This window comes from Taudactylus pleione, unplaced genomic scaffold, assembly GCF_031769625.1.
Source record: "Taudactylus pleione unplaced genomic scaffold, aTauple2 ptg000109l, whole genome shotgun sequence".
In the NCBI taxonomy this organism is placed as follows: Eukaryota; Metazoa; Chordata; class Amphibia; order Anura; family Myobatrachidae; genus Taudactylus; species Taudactylus pleione.
Window position 1 is genome coordinate 7,422,493 of NW_028284511.1, and position 24,542 is coordinate 7,447,034.

The window sequence follows — 24,542 nt, forward strand, 5'->3', positions numbered from 1 at the left end:
ATTTGGTGCTAGATCCACCAACCTGAGGCACCCCTGTAAGTGTCCCGAGGCACCCCAGGGTGCCATGGCGCACAGTTTGGGAACCACTGGTCTAGCATAATGATAGGAAACGTACAGTACACGTTACTTACCCAGAAAAAGAAATTAAAAGTGAAAAGCAGGTACTTCAGGCATATTGTGCCACATGTCTCTTTCTTCTCGTTGTACTCGCCCATGGTGACTCTGAAATACAAGACACGCCATCAGCTAACAGTCCACAAGCAAAAGTACAATGGAACCAATGTGTGCAACAAGCAGACTTCATACTTCCATAAAGGTTAGATTTAGGTTTGTACATATACATGTTAAGCATGTCTGCAATTATAGTTATCTGCATATTAATTAGCCAACATTGGGCCTGATTCATTACAGATCGCAACTTTTAACTTATCTGCAACAGCGTATGCAGATCAGCCGATGGTGCGTACTGCGCATGCATTACAGTGCATGTGCGTGAGTTAGCACTGCGATCACTTACAGAGATAGGAATCCATCGCACAGTGAGTGACAGGCCGTGAGCGTTTGGGGGTGGTGACGGGGGAGTGGTCAGAGAAACGCAGGTGTGCCTGTCCATTTGATCGCCGTTACAGAGGTGTGCATAACTTAGCCACTGCGACAGCATACGCAGCTTGTGTACTTATTGCATGCGACAAGGTTAGCAGTTTCTGAGTAAGGTCTGACCAGTTGTAATTGTGCGTGAGGGGCCAATTTTACTCGATGTTCCCGATGTACACGCAGGGTTGCATAGTATTACGGATGTGAGATAGCGGTAGTGGGCATCTCTATGCTGGCTGTGTGACGGCATAGCGATAGCATTCATTAGCATATTTTCGCAGAACTGCGTGCGTAATTGCAGACGTAAACGCAATAGCGACCCGTAATGCATTTCAACCAGCTGACCAATTGGCTCAGATGTATGTGATTGTCCTTGCTGAGTACAACTGCCAGAGCCTGCGTAAACCCCCATGCACCATCAGCTGTCTACGCAATGTATGTGATTGTCCTTGCTGAGTACAACTGCCAGATCCTGCATTAACCCCCATGCACCATTCAGCTGTCTAGGCAATGTATGTGATATTATTTGACATCCTGCAAACCACAACTCCTAATTTATAGTTGCATTAATGCAAAATTAGCTGTGTATTTAAAGTATGTGTTTAATTTTGTACAAGTTTGTAATTGGTATTGTTTAAATGTCTGTGAATGTTTTTTGACTTGCTAGCCATAGTCATGACCTGTGTTTAGATGTTGATCACTGAAGCATAGTTTATAGTGTTATACTGCCTGTTTACTTAAACTTAGTGCAATATATGTCCACTGATCAATCTGCATTTCAACCAGTTGACCAATTGGCTCAGATGTAAGCTAGTGTCTTAATCAGGCATACTATTTCTTAACATTCAGTCTTAGGGCAGCTTGCTGAGGTTATGCATTAAGTGGTTAAAATCAAGTGTGCTTTCTGAACAGTTAAATAACAGTTGAAAAACATTGAACAACATTGAAGACCATGTAATTACAAACCCAGTACTTAGAAAAATGTATTTTTGCAAAATACAAAAAAAACAATGTATCAAAAACTTCTTTTTATAATCTCACTTCATGGAATCATCTCTAAGGCTACTACATCCTTTACTCTTCCTGCAGCTCACCCTTCTGTACATATTGCTACCTCATTAATCTTCTCACCACTTATGAACACACATGAGCTTTTAACTTCTCTATACACACTGACAATAACATCCACAACCTGTCGCCATAAAAATCTTAAGGACAAATCCAACAATTATATTTATATCTCTCTCCTGCTGCTTCTATTAGCTGGTGACATATCACCAAATCCAGGCCCAACCCACATTCCACACCCACAACGAACTATAAATCCAGCTAACCTCATAAACATTGCGTGCCTCCCTTCACCATCCAAGTCACTAAAATGTGCCCTATGGAATGCACGCTCTGTCTGCAATAAGCTAACATCCATCCACGACCTCTTTATTTGAACCAACCTCAACCTTCTGGCAATAACAGAAACATGGCTTACACAATCAGACACTGTCTCCCCTGCTGCACTTTCACATGGTACCCTACACTTCTCACACACCTCCAGGCCTGGTAATTGTAAAGGAGGTGGGGTAGGAATATTGCTCTCCCAATCTTTCACATACACAATTCTCCTACAGGTACCTTCACTCACATTTACATCATTTGAAGTACATTCTATCAGGTCTTTCACCCCTTTCTCTCTGCAAGTTGCTGTTCTCTATCGCCCACCTGGGCCAACTCAACAATTTCTGGAACACTTTTCTGCCTGGCTCCCTCACTTTCTATCCTCAGACATCTCCACCATCATTATGGGTGATTTCAATATCCCCATTGACAGTCCACAATCTCCTCATGCCTCTAAACTACTCTCTTTAACATCCTCTCTTGGCCTCTCCCAATGGACTGACTCCGCTACTCATCAGGAGGGCCACTGTCTTGATCTTGTATTCACCAGACTATGCTCAGTTTCTGATTTCACTAATGCTCCTTTCCCTCTCTCAGATCACAACCTTATCACCTGCACACTCTCCTCCATTACATCAACATCATTGAAATCAACCAAACCTAAACCTAAAACCCGTAGAAATATTAATGCCATTAACCTTCAACAACTATCTACCTCTCTACAACAACTTTCACCAATTTCTACATTCACTTCTCCTGAGACTGATGCATCACACCTAAACCACATTCTAGAAAAAGCCCTCGATGAAGTAGCTCCAGCTACCCATCACACACCACGTAGAGTTAGACGTCAACCGTGGCATTCTAGCTTAACAGGACATCTACAAAAACTCTCACGTAAAGTTGAACGTCAGTGGCGAAAGTCTCATACTCCAAGTGACTTCCTCACATATAAGACTATCTACAACTCTTATCATACTGCTCTGGACACTGCCAAACAAACATATTTCCAATCTCTAATCTCTGCTCAAGCTTCTAACCCCAAGCGACGTTTTAATACATTTAAACTGCTTCTTACCCCTCCATCACCCATACCACCTGCTACTATCTGTGCACAAGATCTTGCTTCCTATTTTAGGGACAAGATTGACAAGATCCGAAATGAAATGGTAGGCTCTTCCTCAGCTAGTGACCTGCTCAATTCCCTACCTGAACCCTCTGGCACATTCTCTTCATTTGATCTCACAAACGAAGATGAAGTATCTACACTCTTCTTATCCTCCTACTCTATTACCTCTCCTCTAGATCCTATACCCTCACAAATCAGTAAAGCTCTGTCTCCTGTGCTTATCCCAACCCTAACTAAAATCTGTAATCTCTCTCTCTCTACTGGCAACTTTCCAGCACTGTTCAAGCACGCAACGATTACTCCCATTCTGAAAAAAACAAAATTCTGACCCTAATACTCTCTCAAATTACTGTCCTATCTCCCATCTCCCATGCCCCTCCAAGATACTTGAGAGACTTGTCTACACCCGCCTCACACACTTTCTTAACTCACACAACTTATTAGACCCACTTCAGTCCGGCTTTCGTTTCCAACATTCCACAGAGACAGCACTGACTAAGGTAGTAAATGATCTTGTCACTGCCAAGGCTAAAGGCCATTACTCACTCCTAATTCTTCTAGATCTCTCTGCTGCTTTTGACACTGTTGACCACTCTCTTCTCATACAAACACTGCAATCCCTAGGTCTTAAGGACACAGCTCTTTCTTGGTTTTCTTCCTACCTATCTGATCGCTCTTTTACTGTTCGTTTTTCTGATTCTGCCTCCTCTTCGCTACCTCTATCAGTTGGAGCACCGCAAGGCTCTGTCTTAGGTCCTTTACTATTCTCAATCTATACCACCTCTCTTGGCAAACTAATCCGCTCTTTTGGATTTCAGCACCATCTGTATGTGGATGATACGCAAATCTACCTATCCTCTCCAGATTTATCTCCATCTGTATCGGTCCGTGTCAATGAATGTCTTTCTGCCATTTCATCTTGGATGTCATCTCGCCACCTGAAACTTAATATTTCTAAAACAGAATTAATTATATTTCCACCGGCCAATAACAGTTACCAACCTGATCTCTCTATAACTGTTGATACCTCGACCATCCACCCTGCCCCACAAGCTCGCTGCCTTGGTATCATCCTTGACTCTGAACTGTCCTTTGTTCCTCATATTCAATCTGTCTCAAAATCATGTTACATACATTTAAAAAACATATCCAAAATTCGACCATATCTCACACAAGACACTGCAAAAACTCTAATCCATGCACTTATTATTTCCCGCATTGACTATTGCAATAGCCTCCTTACTGGTCTTCCCAAAAACAGGCTATCACCATTACAATCCATTATGAATGCAGCTCCAAGGCTTATTTTCCTTGCAAAACGTTCTTCTTCTGCTGCCCCGCTCTGGTCAGTCCCTCCATTGGTTGCCGATTTCCTACCGTATTCAATACAAAATACTTTCCCTTACACATAAGGCTATTAACCAAACCACACCAACATACATCTCTTCACTCATCTCAAAATATCTCCCAACCCGACCTCTCCGCTCAGCACAAGATCTGCGTCTCTCATCCCCATGCATTACTTGCTCCCATTCACGGTTACAGGACTTTCTTCGTGCTGCACCCACTCTATGGAATAACCTACCTCACACAATAAGACTTTCCTCTAGTCTCCAATCCTTCAAACGTTCCCGGAAAACTCACCTCTTCAGGCAAGCTTATCAAATTCCAGAACCTCCCACATAACCTTCATAGCTTCCATATCTAATTACATTCCCTTTTACAGTCCACACACAATCTCACACATCGTCTTTCTCTCACATCCTCATGACATTTGGTCGATATTCCTGTGTGACTGGATCATGCAGCCAACCAAGAAACTGTGCATTCTGGCTGGACCAAAATGCAATATACAGCACCTATCCTTGTGTATCAATGCCTATTTCCCTATAGATTGTAAGCTTGCAAGCAGGGCCTTCCTACCTATATATCTGTTTGTTATTACCCAGTTTTGTTCTGTTAAGGTTCCAATTGTAGTAGCGCAACGGAATATGCTGCGCTATATAAGAAACTGTTAATAAATAAATAATAAATAAGTAATGAATCAGGCCCATTGTCATTGGTTAGCCAAACATATGCAACTCTGCCCTTCGGTTCAAGCAAAAGGTTAAGGGTCTTAATTGTCAAAACCCTTGTGTGTCACTTCCAGCAACTCCTGGACAGTTTGTATGCTTGGACGATTACCACAAACATTGGCTTTTCCACATGCAAGAAAACCGCCGGGATGGGGGGGGGGGGGGGGAACGGGTATAGCATGGTATAGAGGTACGGATCCCTGTGCCAGCTATGCCATCCATAAAGACAGATATACACAACGAGAGGGGGGATATAGACACGACAAGCATATTTCGTGCTCCTCCCGAAGACATCCAAACTCATTTCTCTTAATTGGTAACTTTTTTGTTAAAATCCATTTGGAATCAACTTGAGTAAGTGCCCATGTGGATAAACCCTTAAGACGGCCGTATACAAGTCTCTATTGCCACTTGGCCCATGTGTTGAGTGGCAGGAGCTGGTAGGTGTGGTTGCAGTGGACAGTACACACAGGCCTTTAAAGGTCATACGGAAAAGACACTTAGACATGCGCATAATGAAGCTTGCTGACATTAATTGTATCATCATTGGCCTTACACTTGTTTGGTGCCACACAGACGGCAATATTAGGCTGGTTTTCCAATTATCATCAGCAATAGCACTACACGTGTGGCCAGGATAAGGTGAAAGTGATTCAATGCAATCCAAAAATCTATTCGCTATTGATACAAAAATAAAATGTTTTAGTAATGTTTTTAAAACAAACTGTTTGAAGCAAATAAATAATCCCCTTCCCCCCCATGCAAGATAAAATCTCTCTTAGTCATTATACAGTATACTGCTGAGAGTTCCTTGGAACAAATGAATAGCTATCCTCTTTGAGTCACAGAGCTAACTCATCAGTTCTCCCAAAGTGAGTCACCCCAGCTGTCTCTGAGAAAAGGGCATTTGCAAACAGAAGACCAGACAGCGTGTGGCTGCCCACAATCATGTAACAGAAACAATCCTAATCAAAATAATATAGTCTATATCTAAAAACAAAACAGTCCACATCATATAAACACAATAAGAGCACAGCGGAAACATTGCTGGCTCTTTTGTCTGTCTCTTACCAACCTGGGTAAATAAATCCACATATCACCCTATACCCCACTGTCAAAGCTGGATAATTGGCTGAGACAAGATCAGTTTAAAAATGAAGCATGCGCAACGCCATCTTGTGAATCGCAGCTAGACTCCATTCTAGAAACAAGAATCTGCAAGACGCCATTTTGCGACCAGCGTCACTTTAAGTTACAACTCACAAGCTAAGAACAGATGGCAATGTTTTTGATAATCTACTAAGGGCAACTAGAAGAACAGCCTCATGTGAAAAAGTAAATAGAATAGACAATGCACCAGAAACTGTGAGTGTTTTACATACAAATTGGGAATCCCTGTATGCAGACAAGTATAGTTGTGGCAATTGTAATATAATCCAGGCATTGATCTACACAATTGGATTTGTCTGAATCCTAAACAGGTTTTAGCCCTACACCCAGACAGGATGGCCCCAGCTTCACAGCTGGAGGTAACACATTTACATTGCAGTCTGAAACTGTGAGTGAGGAATGATATGTGTGTGTGTATGTATGTACATGTGTGTGTCTATATATATGTTAAGTCCATCATGGATGGAATCTCATGCATAAACACCGCACATTAAGCACAATTGAGCTGCTAACATGATGCCCAGTAGCAAATGCACAATTATTAGCATCATGCGATTGCATCTTTCACCATTTCACATACACACATTATGCTTAAGACCCCGAATGAAAACATCGTTTAGTAGCTAAATGCGCACGCATCTGTCCCCAGTTAACTAGCATCTTCATATCAAACCCCGTACTCTCACACATTACATATTCACTTACAAGGTTCTATTAGCGTTAAGGTATAATATTTAAGTTTATTCAGTTAATATAAAACGCTGTGAAATAATGATATTTGGTAACTAAGGTATTATACATGCTAAACAAGCCGTGTTTGGTTTTGTACTGATGCGTACTCTTTCCACAGTATTCTGGTGTTATCGGTGGGGAGATCGCATCATGCATTCTCGAGTTATGGACCACAGAGACTTCAAGCAACAAAATGTATTAACTGTTAGGATGTTTTAGGGAGCGGGAAGGGAGAGACCCCCAGTTGTTAGAGGCTGAGTTAGTCTATTTGAACCAGCCTGTTAAATGCTCCGTAACAGATGGATTCCCCTTGGGAACCAATAGCATCAGCAACAAACGTCTCTATTGTTTTGCCTATTCCTGGGGGGTATAAATAGGTGTGCTCCAAGACTGGGTCTTTAGTCTTCTTGCTGAATGCTGACTGAGGGGTTTCTTGCTGATGCCTAACATCTGGTACCGGAAGCGCTGCGTATGTATACTGTATTTGGGTCTGTATAATTCCTTTGCGCCTAAATTGTGTCTGGATCAATTGTGTGTAACTGACTGTACTTTTACTTGAATAATACTTGTGCTTTGGAACCACAGATTCCAGGTCTAAGTCTTTATTTACTGTATGACTGCGTACGCAAATTAGCGTCATCCTTAGAAGGTATAGGCAGGATATTGGAAGGTATAGGCAGGATATTAGAAGGTACAGGCAGGGGTATATAGAGGTTCATTTCAATATCATCACCACTTATTACAGTATATATTTATGTACTTAGCTTATAAGTCTACATTTCAATTTAACATTTATATTAACTTTTTCAGATTTAATACAGTACCAAAGGCTCCACTGCACATAACAGGCCCAGCAACCTATGGGAACATATGTTTCACATATGGGGAGATGTACTAAGCTCTGGAAAGTGATAAATTGGAAAGATAAACTACCAGCCACTCAGCTCTTAACTGTCATGTTACCGGCTGTGTTTGAAAGATAACAGGAGCTGATCAGTTGGTAGTTTATCACTTTCCAGAGCTTAGTACATCTGCCCCTCTTTTTAATTACATTAAAATGGAGAAACAGAATATAAACATGGATTGTTTTTCTCCTTTATTATTAACAAAATACTGCTTAAGAGTGACCATGTAATTAAGATGAATGTCTCACAAAGACATACTGTACACGTTCCCACCACCTTCCGGAAACCTGCAGGCACAAATTTAGGAAGTGGGGAAGAACAGTGCATGAAGCTGGAGAGGTAATGCAGATGTACACTGGACTCGCAGTCAGCAGCTGGAGGGCTGCAGGTTATACAGGGCTACATAAATCTTCTGCTATGCTCACATGTCCTAATAAAGCACAGACAAGTACTATCTGCATTCCTGTCACTGGTTTGTCTCTAATTCACAAGTAATAGAACCAAAGTGCTTCAATAAGAAAAACTGTTTGAGACTGGTTTAAGTTGTTATCCAAGTTACCAGAATTAGATCCTTTGGGGCAGATTCAATAACACACGTGGTGCACATTAGGGCAATTAGAGTAACTTTTGGGGCAGTGATTGGTCTGTGGGTGATTTGGAAGGGTGCGGGGTGTTGGCATGGGATTAGCTAGCTACAGACATCATACACCTCCAGAGTGTGCGCTCACTCACAGTGTGGGATTACAGTGGCCGGCTCTTGTCAGGAAAAGATATCATTTCCTACACTGCAGGAATAGATTATAATGAGGGGCGATTGTCCTAACGCAGACAACGCCTCAAAGCTGTGCTAAAACTAATGGGATAGATTTGAAGAAGCACCTCCTGTAATCAGAATGGACAAATTCATGTTAACCAAATTATTTTCCTTAGTGGTAGTGCAGCTTTAAATGAGTTTGAAATGATTGTACTTTAGGGTCATCTTTTTGCAGCCATTCCCCTCCTGGGTCACTACAACAGTATGAGGCAGGCAGACGTGACTTAAGCTGGGTACACACTGGTGCGATGTCGGGCCGATTTGCCATTTCGTGACAACAAATTGCATACACCGCTCAGTGTGTAGGCTCAATAGTCACAATCCCGCGGTCGCATGCGACCTATGGTAAGTTAACGAAGGACGGAACAGTGATCGCTCCCTCATTCATTAACTCGTTCAGGTGTGGATGGGCTGTCCCCGTTCAAGGGTATTCGCTCCGATGTTGGAACGAATGCCCCTCGTCTCAGGGTATACCCAGCTTTAGAAGTTTCCTTTTTTTAAAACAATTTAACTACAGTAAGCAGGACTTGGTGCTGAAAAGGAAATGTCAAGCAGACAGAATGATCTGTAGTAAAGGTCAGTTAGTGGAAAACCACAATAAACAAGGACATGACATGCCTACTCGGCTGGGTACACACTAGAGCAGGCCTGGCCAACCTGTGGCTCTCCAGCTGTTATGAAACTACAAGTCCCAGCATGCCTTGCCACAGTTTTGCTATAAGGGAATGCTAAAACTCTGGCAAGGCATGCTGGGACTTGTAGTTTCACAACAGCTGGAGAGCCACAGGTTGGCCAGGCCTGCACTAGACGATGTGTAGCCAGCCCGTCCTCGGCAGCGACGGGACCTGGCATTGGCAAGTGCATACACACTTGCCGATGCGGGCAGCGACGGAGACACGGCGGAACGTTGCTGCAATCGGCAGCATGGTCCTCGCTAACGACATCCCTCGTAGGCCCTGCATGTAGGGCCGAAGGAGGATGTCGCTGTTGACCCGTGGGAGCGTGCATAGTCACTAACATAGCGGGTACACACTAGACGATGTGCCCGATAGGTCGGTCCAATCCACCGGATCGGACCGTATAATGTCTAGTGTGTACCTAGATATCGCCATAGATCGGTGGGCTATATTGGTGGCATTTGCGCGCATGCGGATGTTTGCACCAGCCAATGCTAGGGGTTGGGATTAGGAGTGTGTGATCTTGTGCAATGAAGAGCATGTTTGATTTAATTTTGCAGGATGGGTTATTTTTTATAAAAAGAAGTACGTGGGGACGGCACATTTACATGAGGGGTCCCCTTTTATGGGACTGCTGACAGCCTTTCCCTTCCCACAAATAGCCTTGAACTCTCGACTCCTCAGAATGTCAGCCTTTGGGTCTCATCTCTAAATGTACGATGGGTTGGACTTTACACATTCTATTTGCACTTCTGCAAAAAAAAAAGTCTATTTCCACCCTTGTAATAAAAAACAAAAACCATTAAAATGGTCTGGACACTGGCAGTAGGGAACCAGAAACATGCCATAGGTAGAGTCTTCGGAAATCTTAAACATTATCGGGTCCATAGATTTAGCTGTTCAGAAATGATCCTTAGTGTTTTAATATATGTAAAATGCACATATTACTACTAGTTCTTAGGTGCGGCACAACATCTATTTAGGACAGGCCAAACATTTAAAAACACCTCTTTCTGTAAATGAATTATTTTAATTAAATGTTTTTGCCTATACTTCTAAGACTCTTTCTCAAATAGATATATACTATTAAAATGTACCCGGAAGATGCCGGGTCACATCAGCCTGCTGTGCCCATCCCACCCCCATATCGTCCCCTTGCACCCACCCAGTCCTCTTCTCCTGTCCTGTACGATGGCTGTACCCTCTCTGTCACCATTGGGGGGGGGAGGCTCCCACTGCACATGCTGGATACATGCCAGTCATCAGTATATAATCCTATATATATTTCAGTAACATTCATAGAAGTATATAACAATTATATTTTTAATTTAATGATTTATCATTTTAAATAAATGACTATCTGTAGATTGCTATAATAATATAGTGCACAAACACCAATCCATCACTACAGATCGTATCACATGTTCCCTCAAGCTTGTAGTTAGTCCTAAAATACACTATGAGAGGGGAACATGAGTGCGCTTATTTTTGTGTTCTCTTTAGATAGCGGGGTGTGTGTGTGTGTGTGTCTCTGTCTGTCTGTCTGTCTGTCTGTCTCTGGCTGGCGATGTGCCTCTATCACAGGGTAAATGTTGTTATACAATCGGTTCTCCTCCACCACATCCCATGCCTGACATTTAATGCATTCTTTTTGAGAATTTTAAAGTGGGAGTGAGAACATTCCTGTAGTAGGACCAGGGGACTGGTTATCCTGCCCAGAGTGCAACAGGAAAGGAAAATGGAGACCCTGGTACATACTGGGAACAGGATAACAGGAAAATAATGTAACCACCACAATGCTAGCTTTAACATTGCCAGCTCGAGATATGGTACAATGCTGGCATGATGTTGTGATGTAGAGGGCAACATAAGACGATTAGATCTCTTTTGTTATCCCTGGCAGTTATGCTGGTCACACACGTAGCATTGCAGCGGTGTATGCCACCTCTAAGTGATCAGCATGTGGAGGGGCTGGTGTTAGGGGTGTTTGGCACACTACAGATCCCAGCAAGCCCTGTCATGCTCAATTTTGATGACTGCCGGGCCGGGAAGTGCTGGCACTTGGAGAACCAAAAGTGACAGCAGATTCCTTTATCCAGGGCCTGCTGGAACCTACAGTGCACCAGTAACAAAAAAAATATATAAATCACAAAACACACACCAAATTATTTTCTTTCAACTAAACACCCCCCACCACAGCCCTCTTTAACCCATTTATTAATTACACAAATCCAAAAGGATGGTCCTCATCAGTCAACGTTAATCCCACTACTACGACGCTCAACTTGTCGCTTCTGGATACTGACGCTGTGGCCAGCACAGAGCCTGTCATTCCGATTGAAATAAATGGGCTTGGCCTGACTGGCAGTTCTCACACTCTAACCAATCAGAGCTTGCCCATTCATTTCAATCTAAATTACATGCTCTACATACAAAAGCTCCTCGCAGAGGCTACTCATTTTTGGATGATTTTGCAACGGTTTAAAAAAAATCTGGTGGTTTATATACACCCTGATTATCAGCATGGCCAGTGCCAGGAGAGGTTATATTGGGCACAATGCTGTATCTGGTGGTCATGTTTTGCCATTCTGCACACCTTTGTTACCTCTTTACTGTATTATGCACATGTGGGTACAGGTTGGTAGGGGGCTGTGGTAGTATAAGGTGAGCACTAACCTAGTAATTTATTACGACTGGTGGCTAATTGTGCGACTGCTGTAGATATGTTATTTGGTTATGACTGGTGGCTTATTACTGCCCATTGCTAATACCACCAATGGTTTATGTAACAGCTGGCATTATTGCTTGGTGTTACTACTGCATGTGACATTCGGGCATTATGATAACTGCAGGAATATTTGCAATTTCTACTATAAATGGTATATTAGTGGACATTCATTTTACTACTATATATATTTGTGGGCATTAATTCAAATAGTGGCTTATTAACGTGCATTACTGCTAGTGCTGCATATAATACTATGCATATTACTGGGTATCACAGACATTGCTGGAAAACTCAGGGGTGCTGACTCAATCTAATTGTTTACAAGTGCCCTAGGAAAGACTCATAGTAAAGGCACTGAACATTTATTGCACCACTGTAGAGATAACCAAACTATTGCAGGTGAAGTAACTAAAATAGATTCTTACTCATATTCATTTTTATATTAGGATAAAAAGTAATGTGTGCCCCTTTGTGACTTGTGGGCCATATGCATGTTACCTACCACTAATCTAACAGTAATCCACCAATGCCTGCCATGTACGCAACAACCAGAAAATAGGCAGATGAAGATGGCACTTCCCTAAGTGTGGGTACACAATTTGATGTGTACCCAGCCGATGTGTCGTGCGGCAGGTCCCGGCGTAGGTGCCAGCATCAGCAAGTGCTTTCATACTTGTCAATGCCGGCAGTGATGGCGGGTCCATGTTGCATTCGACAGCATGGCCCCCGCTGACGATATCGCCCATCGGGCCAGCATGCAGGTCCGACGGGCGATGTCATTGGAGACGTGCAGGAGCTAGCTTAGTTGGCGACATAGCAGGTACACACCGCCTGATGTGGACGATATGTCATCCGATACGCCTGATCGGACCACATATCGTCTAGTGTGTACTCTGCTTAAGAATGCAATATATTATATATACAGTATAAATAACACCAAAACTTTGCGTGGTATAACACCATTTGTACATTAGGTACTATAGTGATTGTAGAATTGCTGCCTTACTGTGTTTTCTTGGTATATTCATGGAAACTGGTACAAAGGAAAAAGATTATTTTGCTCATGGGGGAGAGGGAGAGGTAGAGCGGAGGGGGGAGGGGAGAGTATCATGCAGTTACAGAGTGAATATACAGTATTTCAATTAATCTTTATGTGACAAATGCAGGACGTTTAATTAAATACGAGTGGATCTAAATTAGATTTCCGTTAATATGGAAACTGCACAGTCAGTATGGAAACTGGGCAGAGAGTCAAACATTCATGTCCATCTGGTTTTGCCTACAAAACAAGCAGACTTATTTCACTAATTCTTCTTGGAGGAATGAGACGAGACTTTTATTCTAACAGTATAGCAAAAACAAGTTATAGTAACACATGCTAAGAAATGATAAGAAAGTACATACTGTAGGTTCCACATCCATTATGAGCTGAACATTACATATGAAGGGATGGAATTCTCAGTCTGTCAATGTTGTGTATCATCTCAGCTTGTGTCATTCTTCTGCTCAACCTTTTCCAGACCGCACCCCACAACAAGTCACAGGATGATACGGATCAGGAAAGCTTTCCCCGAAGAGTCTGGCAGCCCTGCAGGCTAAATCTAAGCTCCTGGCTACGTCTGTCTGACAGTCGAGACACGAGATGGACCAGAATATTACAGTACTAGAGGGCTTCAAAATGAAGTCATGTAAAGGGGAAGAAATGCGTTACCTGATCACGCTCATCACAATGAGCTGTTTTTATGATTCACCAACTTGTTATAATGAAGCCTAAACGCTGCTACAAGTTAATACTTATAACGAGGTTTAGATCTTTACAAATCTAATACGTTACATTATGGAAAAAATAGCTATTTATAGGTTTACGCAATCTGAAAAACATCTGCACAGGGGCAAATTGGGAACTTAAAGTGCAAAAAATTCTGAAAGTGGTCTCATACAGGCTGGGCCTAACAAAAACTTATTAGCAAACCGTTTTCCCTAGCCACAATACAATATATAAGCGCACCCATGTGACAGTAATACAATACAGAGCACACTGACTTGACCGTCATACATTACAGAGAGCATCCACGTGATCGACAGACAATACAGAGAGCATCCTAGTGCTAGAAATACAATATTATGAGCATCACAGTGACCACCATTGAAAATCAGTGCCCAGCTCTGATGGGTACTATAGAAAAGCTGAAGTCACGGAAGCACATAGGAAAGAGCGGGGCCCAAACACTCAGAGGGAAATGAAGTTCTCAAGCTCCTGCACTGCAACAGTAAGGTGGAAAAGGGGAAGGGGCTCATGCTGTAAGGTTGCTGGTCCCCGGGGAGGGTGCAGCCACCAGGAAGCTTATCAATATTGGGACTTGCCACTAGCCAGCCAGAGCATGTCCCTGGTCGCCTTGCCCATGACAAATAGAAACATGTAAAATTTTTAAATCACTCCAAGCAAGCAGTCCCCTCACCCAGCACACCAGAGAGAAAACCTATGGCCAATCTGCCCCCCTTTATTTGCCATAAACGGTACCCTCTAAATCGTGGCTACTTCACTAATTTTTGTGTAAACCTCTATGGGAGCAAACAAAATAAAATCAGTCAATGTAGGGGGTTATACAATGAACGGCACAACTCACCTAATTCTATTGGATTCCTCTCCTCCCTCTGCTGTCACCATTTTCATTTGATTAAAATAAAACATTACTAGTTCTGTATTATAGAACGGCAGAGTACCAGTAAAACTGGCTGCATATGGCATACCCCGGGCTTTGGCCAGGGGGGTAGGATGGCGTACACAGCTACCTTTTTCACTTTGGATAGATAGGATCAAATAAAATAAAAAAAATGAATTGATGTACATGTAAATAGTCTGATATGTTCCTAAAACAGATATTTTAGGTAAGGATATCATCATGGAGGGTATATCATCTGATGCTTGGATATCAGGGCTCCTGTCAGTAGGATCGGTAATAAATTAAATATATTGTAGTCTGGCTGATCATTAGACCTGTCTCAGATCTGGCCAGACACCTTGTGCCCAAATCTGCAATATATCTGTATATCTGGTTGTGTGGAACTTCCATGTTCTAGTTGGTAGGTGATACCATAGATATGCATCATTGGCCAACTGGGTTTTGAAACCAGTCGGATATATTTCACTCCCATAAAACTAGATTAGTTCAATTGACTATACATGATACAAAGTCAACCAAATTTTATCAACTAAAATGGACAACATAGATGTCGTGTCCTTGCAACTCAACTTCCTAACAGTGATCCTTTCCAAGCCTAAAATTACCTGCAGCAGCTTTGGGGTGAAATTGTGGTATCTGGCCATGAAATAAAGGTCAAATCCAGCGGACACAACGGTTTTCCACTAAATACAAATTCACAACTGTTGAGTGGTAGCAGCTACTTCTTTGCCCTGAGATCTACCACAAGGCCGGTGCTATGTTACACATGGCACCCAGCGGCATCTTGTGCTCCCCCTCCGCCCCTTCCCTCCCCCTCCCCCTGAGCTTATACTAATAACGCCAGCGGTTGGATGGAGGGCGGGGTTCTTCCAGAACCGTATGCTGGCGCCCTTGTGCGGCCGCTCACATGGAACGTGCCTCAAGCCAGCTCTGACCAAACGTACAAGAGACCAAAGTCACGTTTAGCACATTTGGAAGAACTAACCAGATTTTCCAATACACCTTTACTATAATGCAGTTACTGCATAAACTGATTTGTGTAAATCCAATTAGCCTATTGGAGGTGTGGAGTGTGATCTGTTGGAGCACATCCCGGTATCTTGGGTTGCAGCTAATAGTGGAGACACTCTGTTGCCTGACTTAGTGCTTAGTGAGCTTAATGTCAAGAAATCAGCAAAAAGCCCCAGTACCAGACTATAACAGGCCAAAGTGCATTCTCAGGCAGATTTCCCAAAGTTTGTGCAATCTTTTGTAAATGTATTAGTTGCAACTATTTCTACAAACTTACATGCAAGTTATAGTAAATTTGGTTTATCACATATCAATTTCATGGAAGGCTATTATTTCCATGTCATGTGGCTATCTAGTGCCGAGACAAATATGGGGATACCGATGACTACGGAGTCTTCACCCTTGGGAATTGGGACAAGTGGACACTGGACAGTAGATCACAGTGCAGGAGAAAAGAGGGTACATGCAAATGGCATGGGAAATGTACACATGATGATTCATGTTTTAAGATTCATTTTTATATTGGAACGCATTTGTACTTTAGGATCAATAAACCAATTACTATCCTAGATGTTCTCTAGTCTTCAATGCTGTGTACAATGACAGAACAGAGTATTTACCATAGTGGAACACTAATAAGGATGAGAAACAAAGAATAATATGAAAACTAAATGAGGACCAGGGGAAAAGAAGGAGTTATGGAGGTGATGGGAGTAGCAGCAGCTCGCTCCAGGAAGGAAGCAGAGAGCAGCTGGACAAAGTTGGATAAGGCAGCTGTGGGTGTGTGAGCCAAATTAAAATAAAAAAGGGGAGTATAAAGAAACAGCGTAAGGCTGTAAAATAAAAAAAATTAAAAAAAATGAGAGATATGGTAAGAAATTACCTTTGTTATCTCTCTTTCTTCGAAGTCCATAGTGTCCACAGGGGGACCTTGGGGTATAGCTGGATCTGGATCCCAGGCACCACGCAGTTAAAAGCTTTAGCTCCCAGGATGCACTGAGTCCATCCTCCTCTATACCCCGCCCCCAAGCCACAGGCACCTCAGTTGGTAAGTAGTCAAGACCGGAGGAGGAAAAAGAGAGAAGGAAGACTGAAACACTCGAGAATCATACTCACAGAAACGGAAAACCGGTGACCAGTACCAGAGCCCACAGGAAGCCAGGTGTGGCATGGCGGGTGCCCCGTGGACCCTAAGGACTTTGAAGAAAGAGATAAAGGTAAGTTCTTACCATCTCTCTCATTTTCTTCTTCAGGATCCATAGGCTCCAGAGGGTGACCTTGGGGATGTCCCAAAGTAGTCCTTTTAAGGGTGGCAACGCTCCTGCGCTGAGAGGAGAATCCGCCACCCAAAAGGAAGCATCCTGAGAGGCGAAAGTGTATAAATGCATAGAACCTCAGAAAGGTCTGGATGGAAGACCATGTGGCCGACTTACACAGCTGAACAGCCGAGGCGCCACGGCGAGCTGCCACAGACCAAGTAGAATGAACTTTAACAGAAGCCGGAACAGGCAGGCCTGCCTGTGTGTAAGCCTCTGAGATAGCTTCGTATGACTATCTAGTCAAAGTTTGTTTGTTGGCTGGCCATCCTTTCTTGTGAAATCCAAAGAGTACAAATAAGGAATCCGATTTACGAAGGGAACTGGTCCAGTCCACAAAAATCCTGAGAGCACGGATCACATTCAATGAGGCCTCACCAGCCGAGAGGTCTGGTGACTGAAAGGCCGGTACAATAATTTCCTGATGAATGTGGAAATTAGAAACCACTTTAGGATGGAACCCAGGGCGAGAGCGAAGCACAGCCCTGTCCTGGTGAAATATCAGAAAGGGAGGACGACAGGAGAGCGCCCCCAATTCTGATACTCTACTGGCCGCAGCAATCGCCAGGAGAAAAAGCGACTTAGCTGTCAACCACTTGAGCTCCACCTAATCTAGTGGTTCAAATGGAGGACCTGAAGAATAACCGCCAAATCCCAAGGCGCCACTGGGGGCGGACAAAGGGAGGTTAAATCTGAGGTTTTTCATTCCGCAACATGGTCTGAAAGGTCGTAGACAAAGCTGCCAAACTCTGAACTGAACTAGAAAGAACATGCACCCAGGCTGGTTGTACAGCTTGCGGAAGTCCCTGAAAGGGAATGACAGACTGTTGTGGAACCGGAGGGGATTGCATATAGAGCGGTAACCCCTGATAGGGAGTAACAGTCTGAGGCCCAGGAGTAGACTGCAATGATATTCTGAGAGGGAAGGATGGCTGTTTGGGGTAACCCCATATGGGGCAAAACGGCCGGGACAGCTAGGCGAACCGCAATGGAGGTCCGCACCTGAGAAAAAAAACACCCAAAGGGGATCCTGTCCCATTGTTGGGAGGTTTGAGGAAACAGGCACACATAGCCCATTCTGAGATAAATCCTCCTCTCCTACTCCTGCAGGAGAGCAGAGTGGCTGCAGCAGTGCGCTCAACCTCCTTGTCAGACATGTCTGCCAATATACAGTCAGGTGCATAAATATTGGGACATTGACAGAGTTTTCATATTTTGGCCTCTATTCACCACCACAATGGCTTTGACATAAAACAAACAGGATGTGCTTTAACTGCAGACTTTCAGATTTCATTTGAGGGTAATTACATCCAAATCAGGCGAACGGTGTAGGAATTACAACGGTTTCTATATGTGCCTCCCACTTTTTAAGGGGCCAAAAGTAATGGGACTATCAACTCAAAAGCTATTTCATGGACAGGTGTGGGCTATTCCCTCGTTATTTCATTATAAATTAAGCAGGTAAAAGGTCTGGAGTTGATTCTAGGTGTGATATTTGCATTTGGAATCAGTTGCTGTCGACTCTCAATATGAGATCCAAAGAGCTGTCACTATCAGTGAAGCAAGCCATCATTAGACTGAAAACTCAAAACAAACCCATCAGAAAGATAGCAAAAACATTAGGTGTGGCCAAATCAACTGTTTGGAACATTCTTAAAAAGAAAGAACGCACCGGAAAGCTCAGCAACACCAAAAGACCCGGAAGACCACGGAAAACAACTGTGGTGGATGACAGAAGAATTATTTCCCTGGTGAAGAAAAACCCCTTCACAACAGTTGGCCAAATCAAGAACACTCTCCAGGAGGTAGGTGTATATGTGTCAAAGTCAACAATCAAGAGAAGACTTCATAAGAGTGAATATAGAGGGTTCACCACAAGATGTAAACCATTGGTGAGCCTCAAAAACAGGAAGACCAGATTAGAGTTTGCCAAACAACATCTAAAAAAGCCATTACAGTTCTGGAACAACATCCTATGTACAGATGAGACAAAGATCAACTTGTACCAGAGTGATGGGAAGAGAAGAGTATGGAGAAAGAAAGGAACTACTCATGATCCAAAACATACCACCTCATCAGTGAAACATGGTGGTGGTAGTGTCATGGCGTGGGCATGTATGGCTGCCAATGGAATTGGTTCCCTTGTATTTACAGATGATGTGACTGCTGACAAAAGCAGCAGAATGAATTCTGAAGTGTTTCGGGCAATATTATATGCTCACATTCAGTCAAATGCTTCAGAACTCATTTGACGGCGCTTCACAGTGCAGATGGACAATGACCCGAAACATACTGCAAAAGCAACCAAACAGTTATTTAAGGCTAAAAAGTGGAATGTTATGCAATGGCCAAGTCAGTCCCCTGACCTGAATCCAATTGAGCATGCATTTCACTTGATGAAAACAAAACTGAAGGGAAAATGCCCCAAGAACAAGCAGGAACTGAAGACATTTGCAGTAGAGGCCTGGCAGAGCATCACCAGGGATGAAACCCAGCGTCTGGTGATGTCTATGCGTTCCAGACTTCAGGCTGTAATTGCTTGCAAAGGATTTGCAACAAAGTATTAAAAAGTGAAAGTTAGATTTAGGATTGTTTAGTTTGTCCCATTACTTTTGGCCCCTTAAAAAGTGGAGGCACATATAGAAACCGTTGTAATTCCTACACCGTTCACCTGATTTCGATGTAATTACCCTCAAATTAAATCTTGTTTGTTTCATTTCAAAGCCATTGTGGTGGTGAATAGAGGCCAAAATATGAAAATTCTGTCAATGTCCCAATATTTATGCACCTGACTGTATGTATATATGGGAAGCAGGAAGCGCAAAACTGAGTACCCACAAGTATGCAAAACACTGGTCCAACAATATGGCATCGTGCAGCACACAATCGTATGTGACAGACTTCACAAATATTTGAGTTTATATATGCGAAATCAAACAAACCTCCCTACACACACCTGTCAGGGTTGTAGGAAAAGGAAAGGAATAGATATAGACTGACAGAATAGGAAAAAAGATACACAGACAGTCAGTGCTAGCATAAGTCACATACAATGCAGAAGCATTACTTACTGCACCTTGGCACTACAATCAACCACCCAGATTCAGTGTCTGGGAAAGCTATAGTGCTGTATACAGTGACCCCAGGGGAGAGGTATACAGGGGGACTGGTCTGCACGCTGCCAGAGAGATCTGCGATGTACCAGTAGAAAATGGCCACCGGAGACCTCAGAGGGGGTGTGGCCGTAGGAGGAGAGCAGCTCAGCAATGCCAGACCTTAGCGGAAAGGCGTGCTGAGCTGAGGAGCCGCTAAACAGGGAAGGATGCCTCCCCTGGCCGGCAATGAACCCCTGGGACGCTGGTTCCTGCTTCCAGCTGCCAGTCCCTGGTGGTTTAGTGGATGCGTGGGGTATCGGTCCGTCTTCAGAGACCGGAGGTAAAAGACTGCTCAATACGCGGATCACCGCAAGCGGTGATCCGCTCTTACTTGTCCCCGTAGATCCAGCAGCAGTCCAGGAAGTCGCGCAGAGTCCGGCTAGCACAGACCCTGGGGTCCCGCCAAGATTCCCAGATCTGAACTGGCATCGCTGCGCCGGTGGGGTGACGGAGCGGCAGCGCGGACGTTCTATGGTCAGTCTGCCGCTGCCCGCTCTGAAGAGTCAAAAGAAGAAAAACTAATAGCTAAAAACAAATTAAAATTAGCTTTGGGGCTGCTAATCAGCCCTCTGCGCAAAACAGTGACCAGACTCCTGCTGGACACCAACTAGAACTGAGGTGCCTGTGGCTCGGGGCGGGGCATAGAGGATGGACCCAGTGCATTCTGGGAGCTAAAGCTTTTAACTGCGTGGTGCCTGGGATCCAGATCCAGCTATACCACAAGGTTGGAGCCTATGGACCCTGAAGAAGAAAAAACACAATACCATTTTTATATGTAGGCAGGCCAACCGTGACAGATAATGTGACTACATGTATGAACTTGTCAATGTTCTTCATTCTTATATACACACACATAACATACTGCAGTAATGGCTCTATCAAGTCATACCTAACCCGGCTTCACTACCTACACATTTGTACAAGGCAGAAGGAGGGAGTAAGAGGTTTGTGGATTGTGAAATCTAACAGTCAAGGAGGATATAACACATCAGGAACGCAGGACATTTGAATTGGACCATCCTGTCCTCATTTATACCATGTTTTTTTTCTGCTCCAGGTAAAGTTTACTGAAGATAAGGAAATTAATTACAGCTCTCATCACTTGCAACTTGTTTTATTATTCTACGTAGTTTTCAGTCTTATTAGGAGAAATGTTCAATATAAATAAATTTTTTATCATTAATCTACACAGCAGGTGCAAATGATTATATTAATTCTAACATCAGCTGCTGTTTCATGTGCGCATAATCTGTTATTGCTACAGTGGAATGCACATGAAATTGTTTTATGTTGGGAAATGTGTAACCGCGCTCAATGCTATGCTGCATTTACAAGTGGTAAATGTGAATGTGCGTTTTCTCCTCCGTAAAATTTATCCTCCTTGACTGTGCCATAGTAATGTCCAATGGAGTCTGAAGTCGTTTTAGCGTTTCCTGTGCAGAGTAGTGACATAATCCCCAGGGACGGCTCTTGGGGTTTTCGACCAGTGCGGTCGAACAGGGGCTCCAATCCATCCAGGGCGCACCCCACCCAATATCCCGATTTCAGCGGGACAGCACTGTCCCGCTGTTGCACCCATGGGCTGAAGTATCCGGCAGGTGGTCTGGTTGGAAGGTTGGGCACCCCCACCGCCGCAGCTGTGCGGCGTGCCAGACCCCTGGAGTAGCTGAATGGATGCTGCGCGCATGCGTGCGGCATCCATCCAGTGCTGGGAGAGGGCTGGGGGAAGCCCAGCTAGTGACGGAGTGCTGGGCTCACCCCCAGCCTGACGTTACACGGGAGGCGTGCCATGCGGACATGCCCTCAAATAACGTCACTTAGGTGGCGTGGCCTATAATAATTAGGCCACGCACATCTAGATAGCGCAGTATACCCAGCATGGCACAGGGGGCGGCTACCCCTGGAGCCGGCCCTGCTATCCCCTTGCAAAAGGTGGTCAAAAGGAATCTGCCATAGGATAATACAGCGTAAATATGGTTAGCGTCTGCTTAACCCCACCCATTCTGCAAGTTAACCCCTGAAGTGCTTTTTGGAGCGGATGTGTACATTTTTCCTTTGGCACTTCCGCCTAAGTGGTAAGGTCCAAACCAACAGGGTGTATGAGCCATCCATCTAGAACAATTTAAACAAATATTTCAATAGGGGGTGCACACATAAAACATACATTTTGTGATAATTGTGGTTCCGTACGGGAATGAGTTTCAAGTACCCCACTAGGTAACTATTATTGTCATTGTCCAGGGCCCAGCTTTCTTCACACCATTCGATAAAGAAGTGTAACAATGAACAACTCCATCATATAGTACTATGCAATATGAATGGAGTGCTCAGAATTCTATATGTAACAAAATTCACACAGGCTTGAAACTAAGGGAAATCTCTGGCCTAGGCAATGCATCTGGAAATAAAATAAATACAGAAACAAATCCATCATATGGGATTCATTGCATCTTTATCAATGGACCTGTTTTGACTGTTCAACTCCCTAAGCGCAATGTTTAAAACAGCTGATATGACAGGTGAAGGATGGATAGGAAGCAGGAGTGTGCTTGTGCTCCACCCATGTATTGTATTGTTTTATTTTAATAAATGATGGTCTCTGGGGGATGAGGTCGGCCTCTGTGCACTCAATTCACGGGGTACGGGATCCCGGCAGCAGAGATGGCAGCGGTCAGAATACAGACAGCGGCATCCCGTCAAGTAGGTAAGTGTCCTAACCCTTCTGCTAACCCATCTTTTCTGCAGCCTAACCTTAACCCTCCCCCTCCCCCGCAGCCTAACCCTAAACCTCCCCCTCGTGCCTATCCCTAACCCTAATACTTAACGTCGGGAAGTTGCCAAAACCAATCAACTTCTAGCTAGCATCAAGTACATACAAACGATAGGTATAAGCCGATTGGTTGCTTTAGGCAACCCTCCCCTTGTGCACTCTTCAGAAGGCTTGATACATCAGTGCTGTACTATAACACTATTACTATACTCGTATGTCCTCCTCTATAATACCAGATGGCCTATTTATTCAGGTTAGTGCTGAGGCCCCAAAAATGAACATTCCTCACCAATGCATATTATGGTGATCTGTAATGGTTTTCTATCAGCTATTGTTAATCCGCGGATCCCCTGGAGCTACCACACGGTAACTTTCTCAGTCTCACTGCCAGGATAATGCTGCTGCTGCTGCTGCCTGCCAGGATTTCCAGCCCTATGTGCTGCCATTCGTTCAAGCCGAGGCTGGAAAACAAAATCACAATTGTAGCCAATAGGCCACCATAGCCAATGCCAGCTCAAGATAGCCTGTCAGACCTGCCGTTTACATGTTTTCGGGGGTGATCCCTTTAGTAAATAGGCTGCCATATACTTAACTGTGCTACTCTGCTCTGCTGTACTGCATACAAACCACATGGACCTACTGTAACAGAGACAAAGAGCCGACATTATATCCTCTAAATCAGGTTTTATTTCATGATGTTTTCTTACCAACAGTGTCGTGTTGCCACCTGCTCGCTCTCATGAAAAGGTCACTTCTCTGGCTACAAAGGGGTTACAGTAATACAAACAGCACTTGTTAGCAGCCTGTCTTCAGCAATTAATGAGTCTGAAGAATTCTGGCCTCAGCAAGGGGGGAATATGCACAGCAAAGAAATCCAGAGCGAGTTCCGGGTAAACGCATCAAAACAAGTCTCTAAACAGTTTTAAAAGCGACTTTATTTTACCAGTGTATTAAATATGATGGCTGCCTAAACACTTAATGATGCACGATTTACCCACATTTTCACATATGTTGGGGTTATTGTTTTACTGCTCTTCTGCTACATGATGTTAATGCATCATCAAGAAATAATTCTTGAAGAAGAATTGGATGCAAAAATGTTACTTTACTTGGTTGCTTTGTTACTTTTAAATCTCAAAACAATTATTCAAAATATACATTATAGACACGCTACTGCATAATACAAAGTGTACTTTCCCCAACAGTTCCTCTAGTTTATATAGCCACAGGGTATTTGCTGATGTTATTTTATTTATTTATTTATTTATTACCAGTTATTTATATAGCGCACACATATTCCGCAGCGCTTTACACAGAGAGAATATTTGACCATTCACATCAGTCCCTGCCCCATGGAGCTTACAATCTATATTCCCTACCACATGCGCAC

The 24,542-nt window shown here is 43.6% G+C and overlaps 1 protein-coding gene across 1 annotated transcript in view; it reads right to left on the reverse strand.

Annotated features, from left to right (window-relative positions):
* CD151 (CD151 molecule (Raph blood group)) overlaps positions 1–24,542 on the reverse strand; it is a 45,766-nt gene that overhangs the window by 15,248 nt on the left and 5,976 nt on the right. Inside the window, exon 2 of the mRNA XM_088470986.1 lies at positions 132–222. Within this exon, the coding sequence (XP_088327112.1) occupies positions 132–215 (84 nt within the window). The 5' untranslated portion in view covers positions 216–222. The remainder of the gene's footprint in view (positions 1–131; positions 223–24,542) is intronic.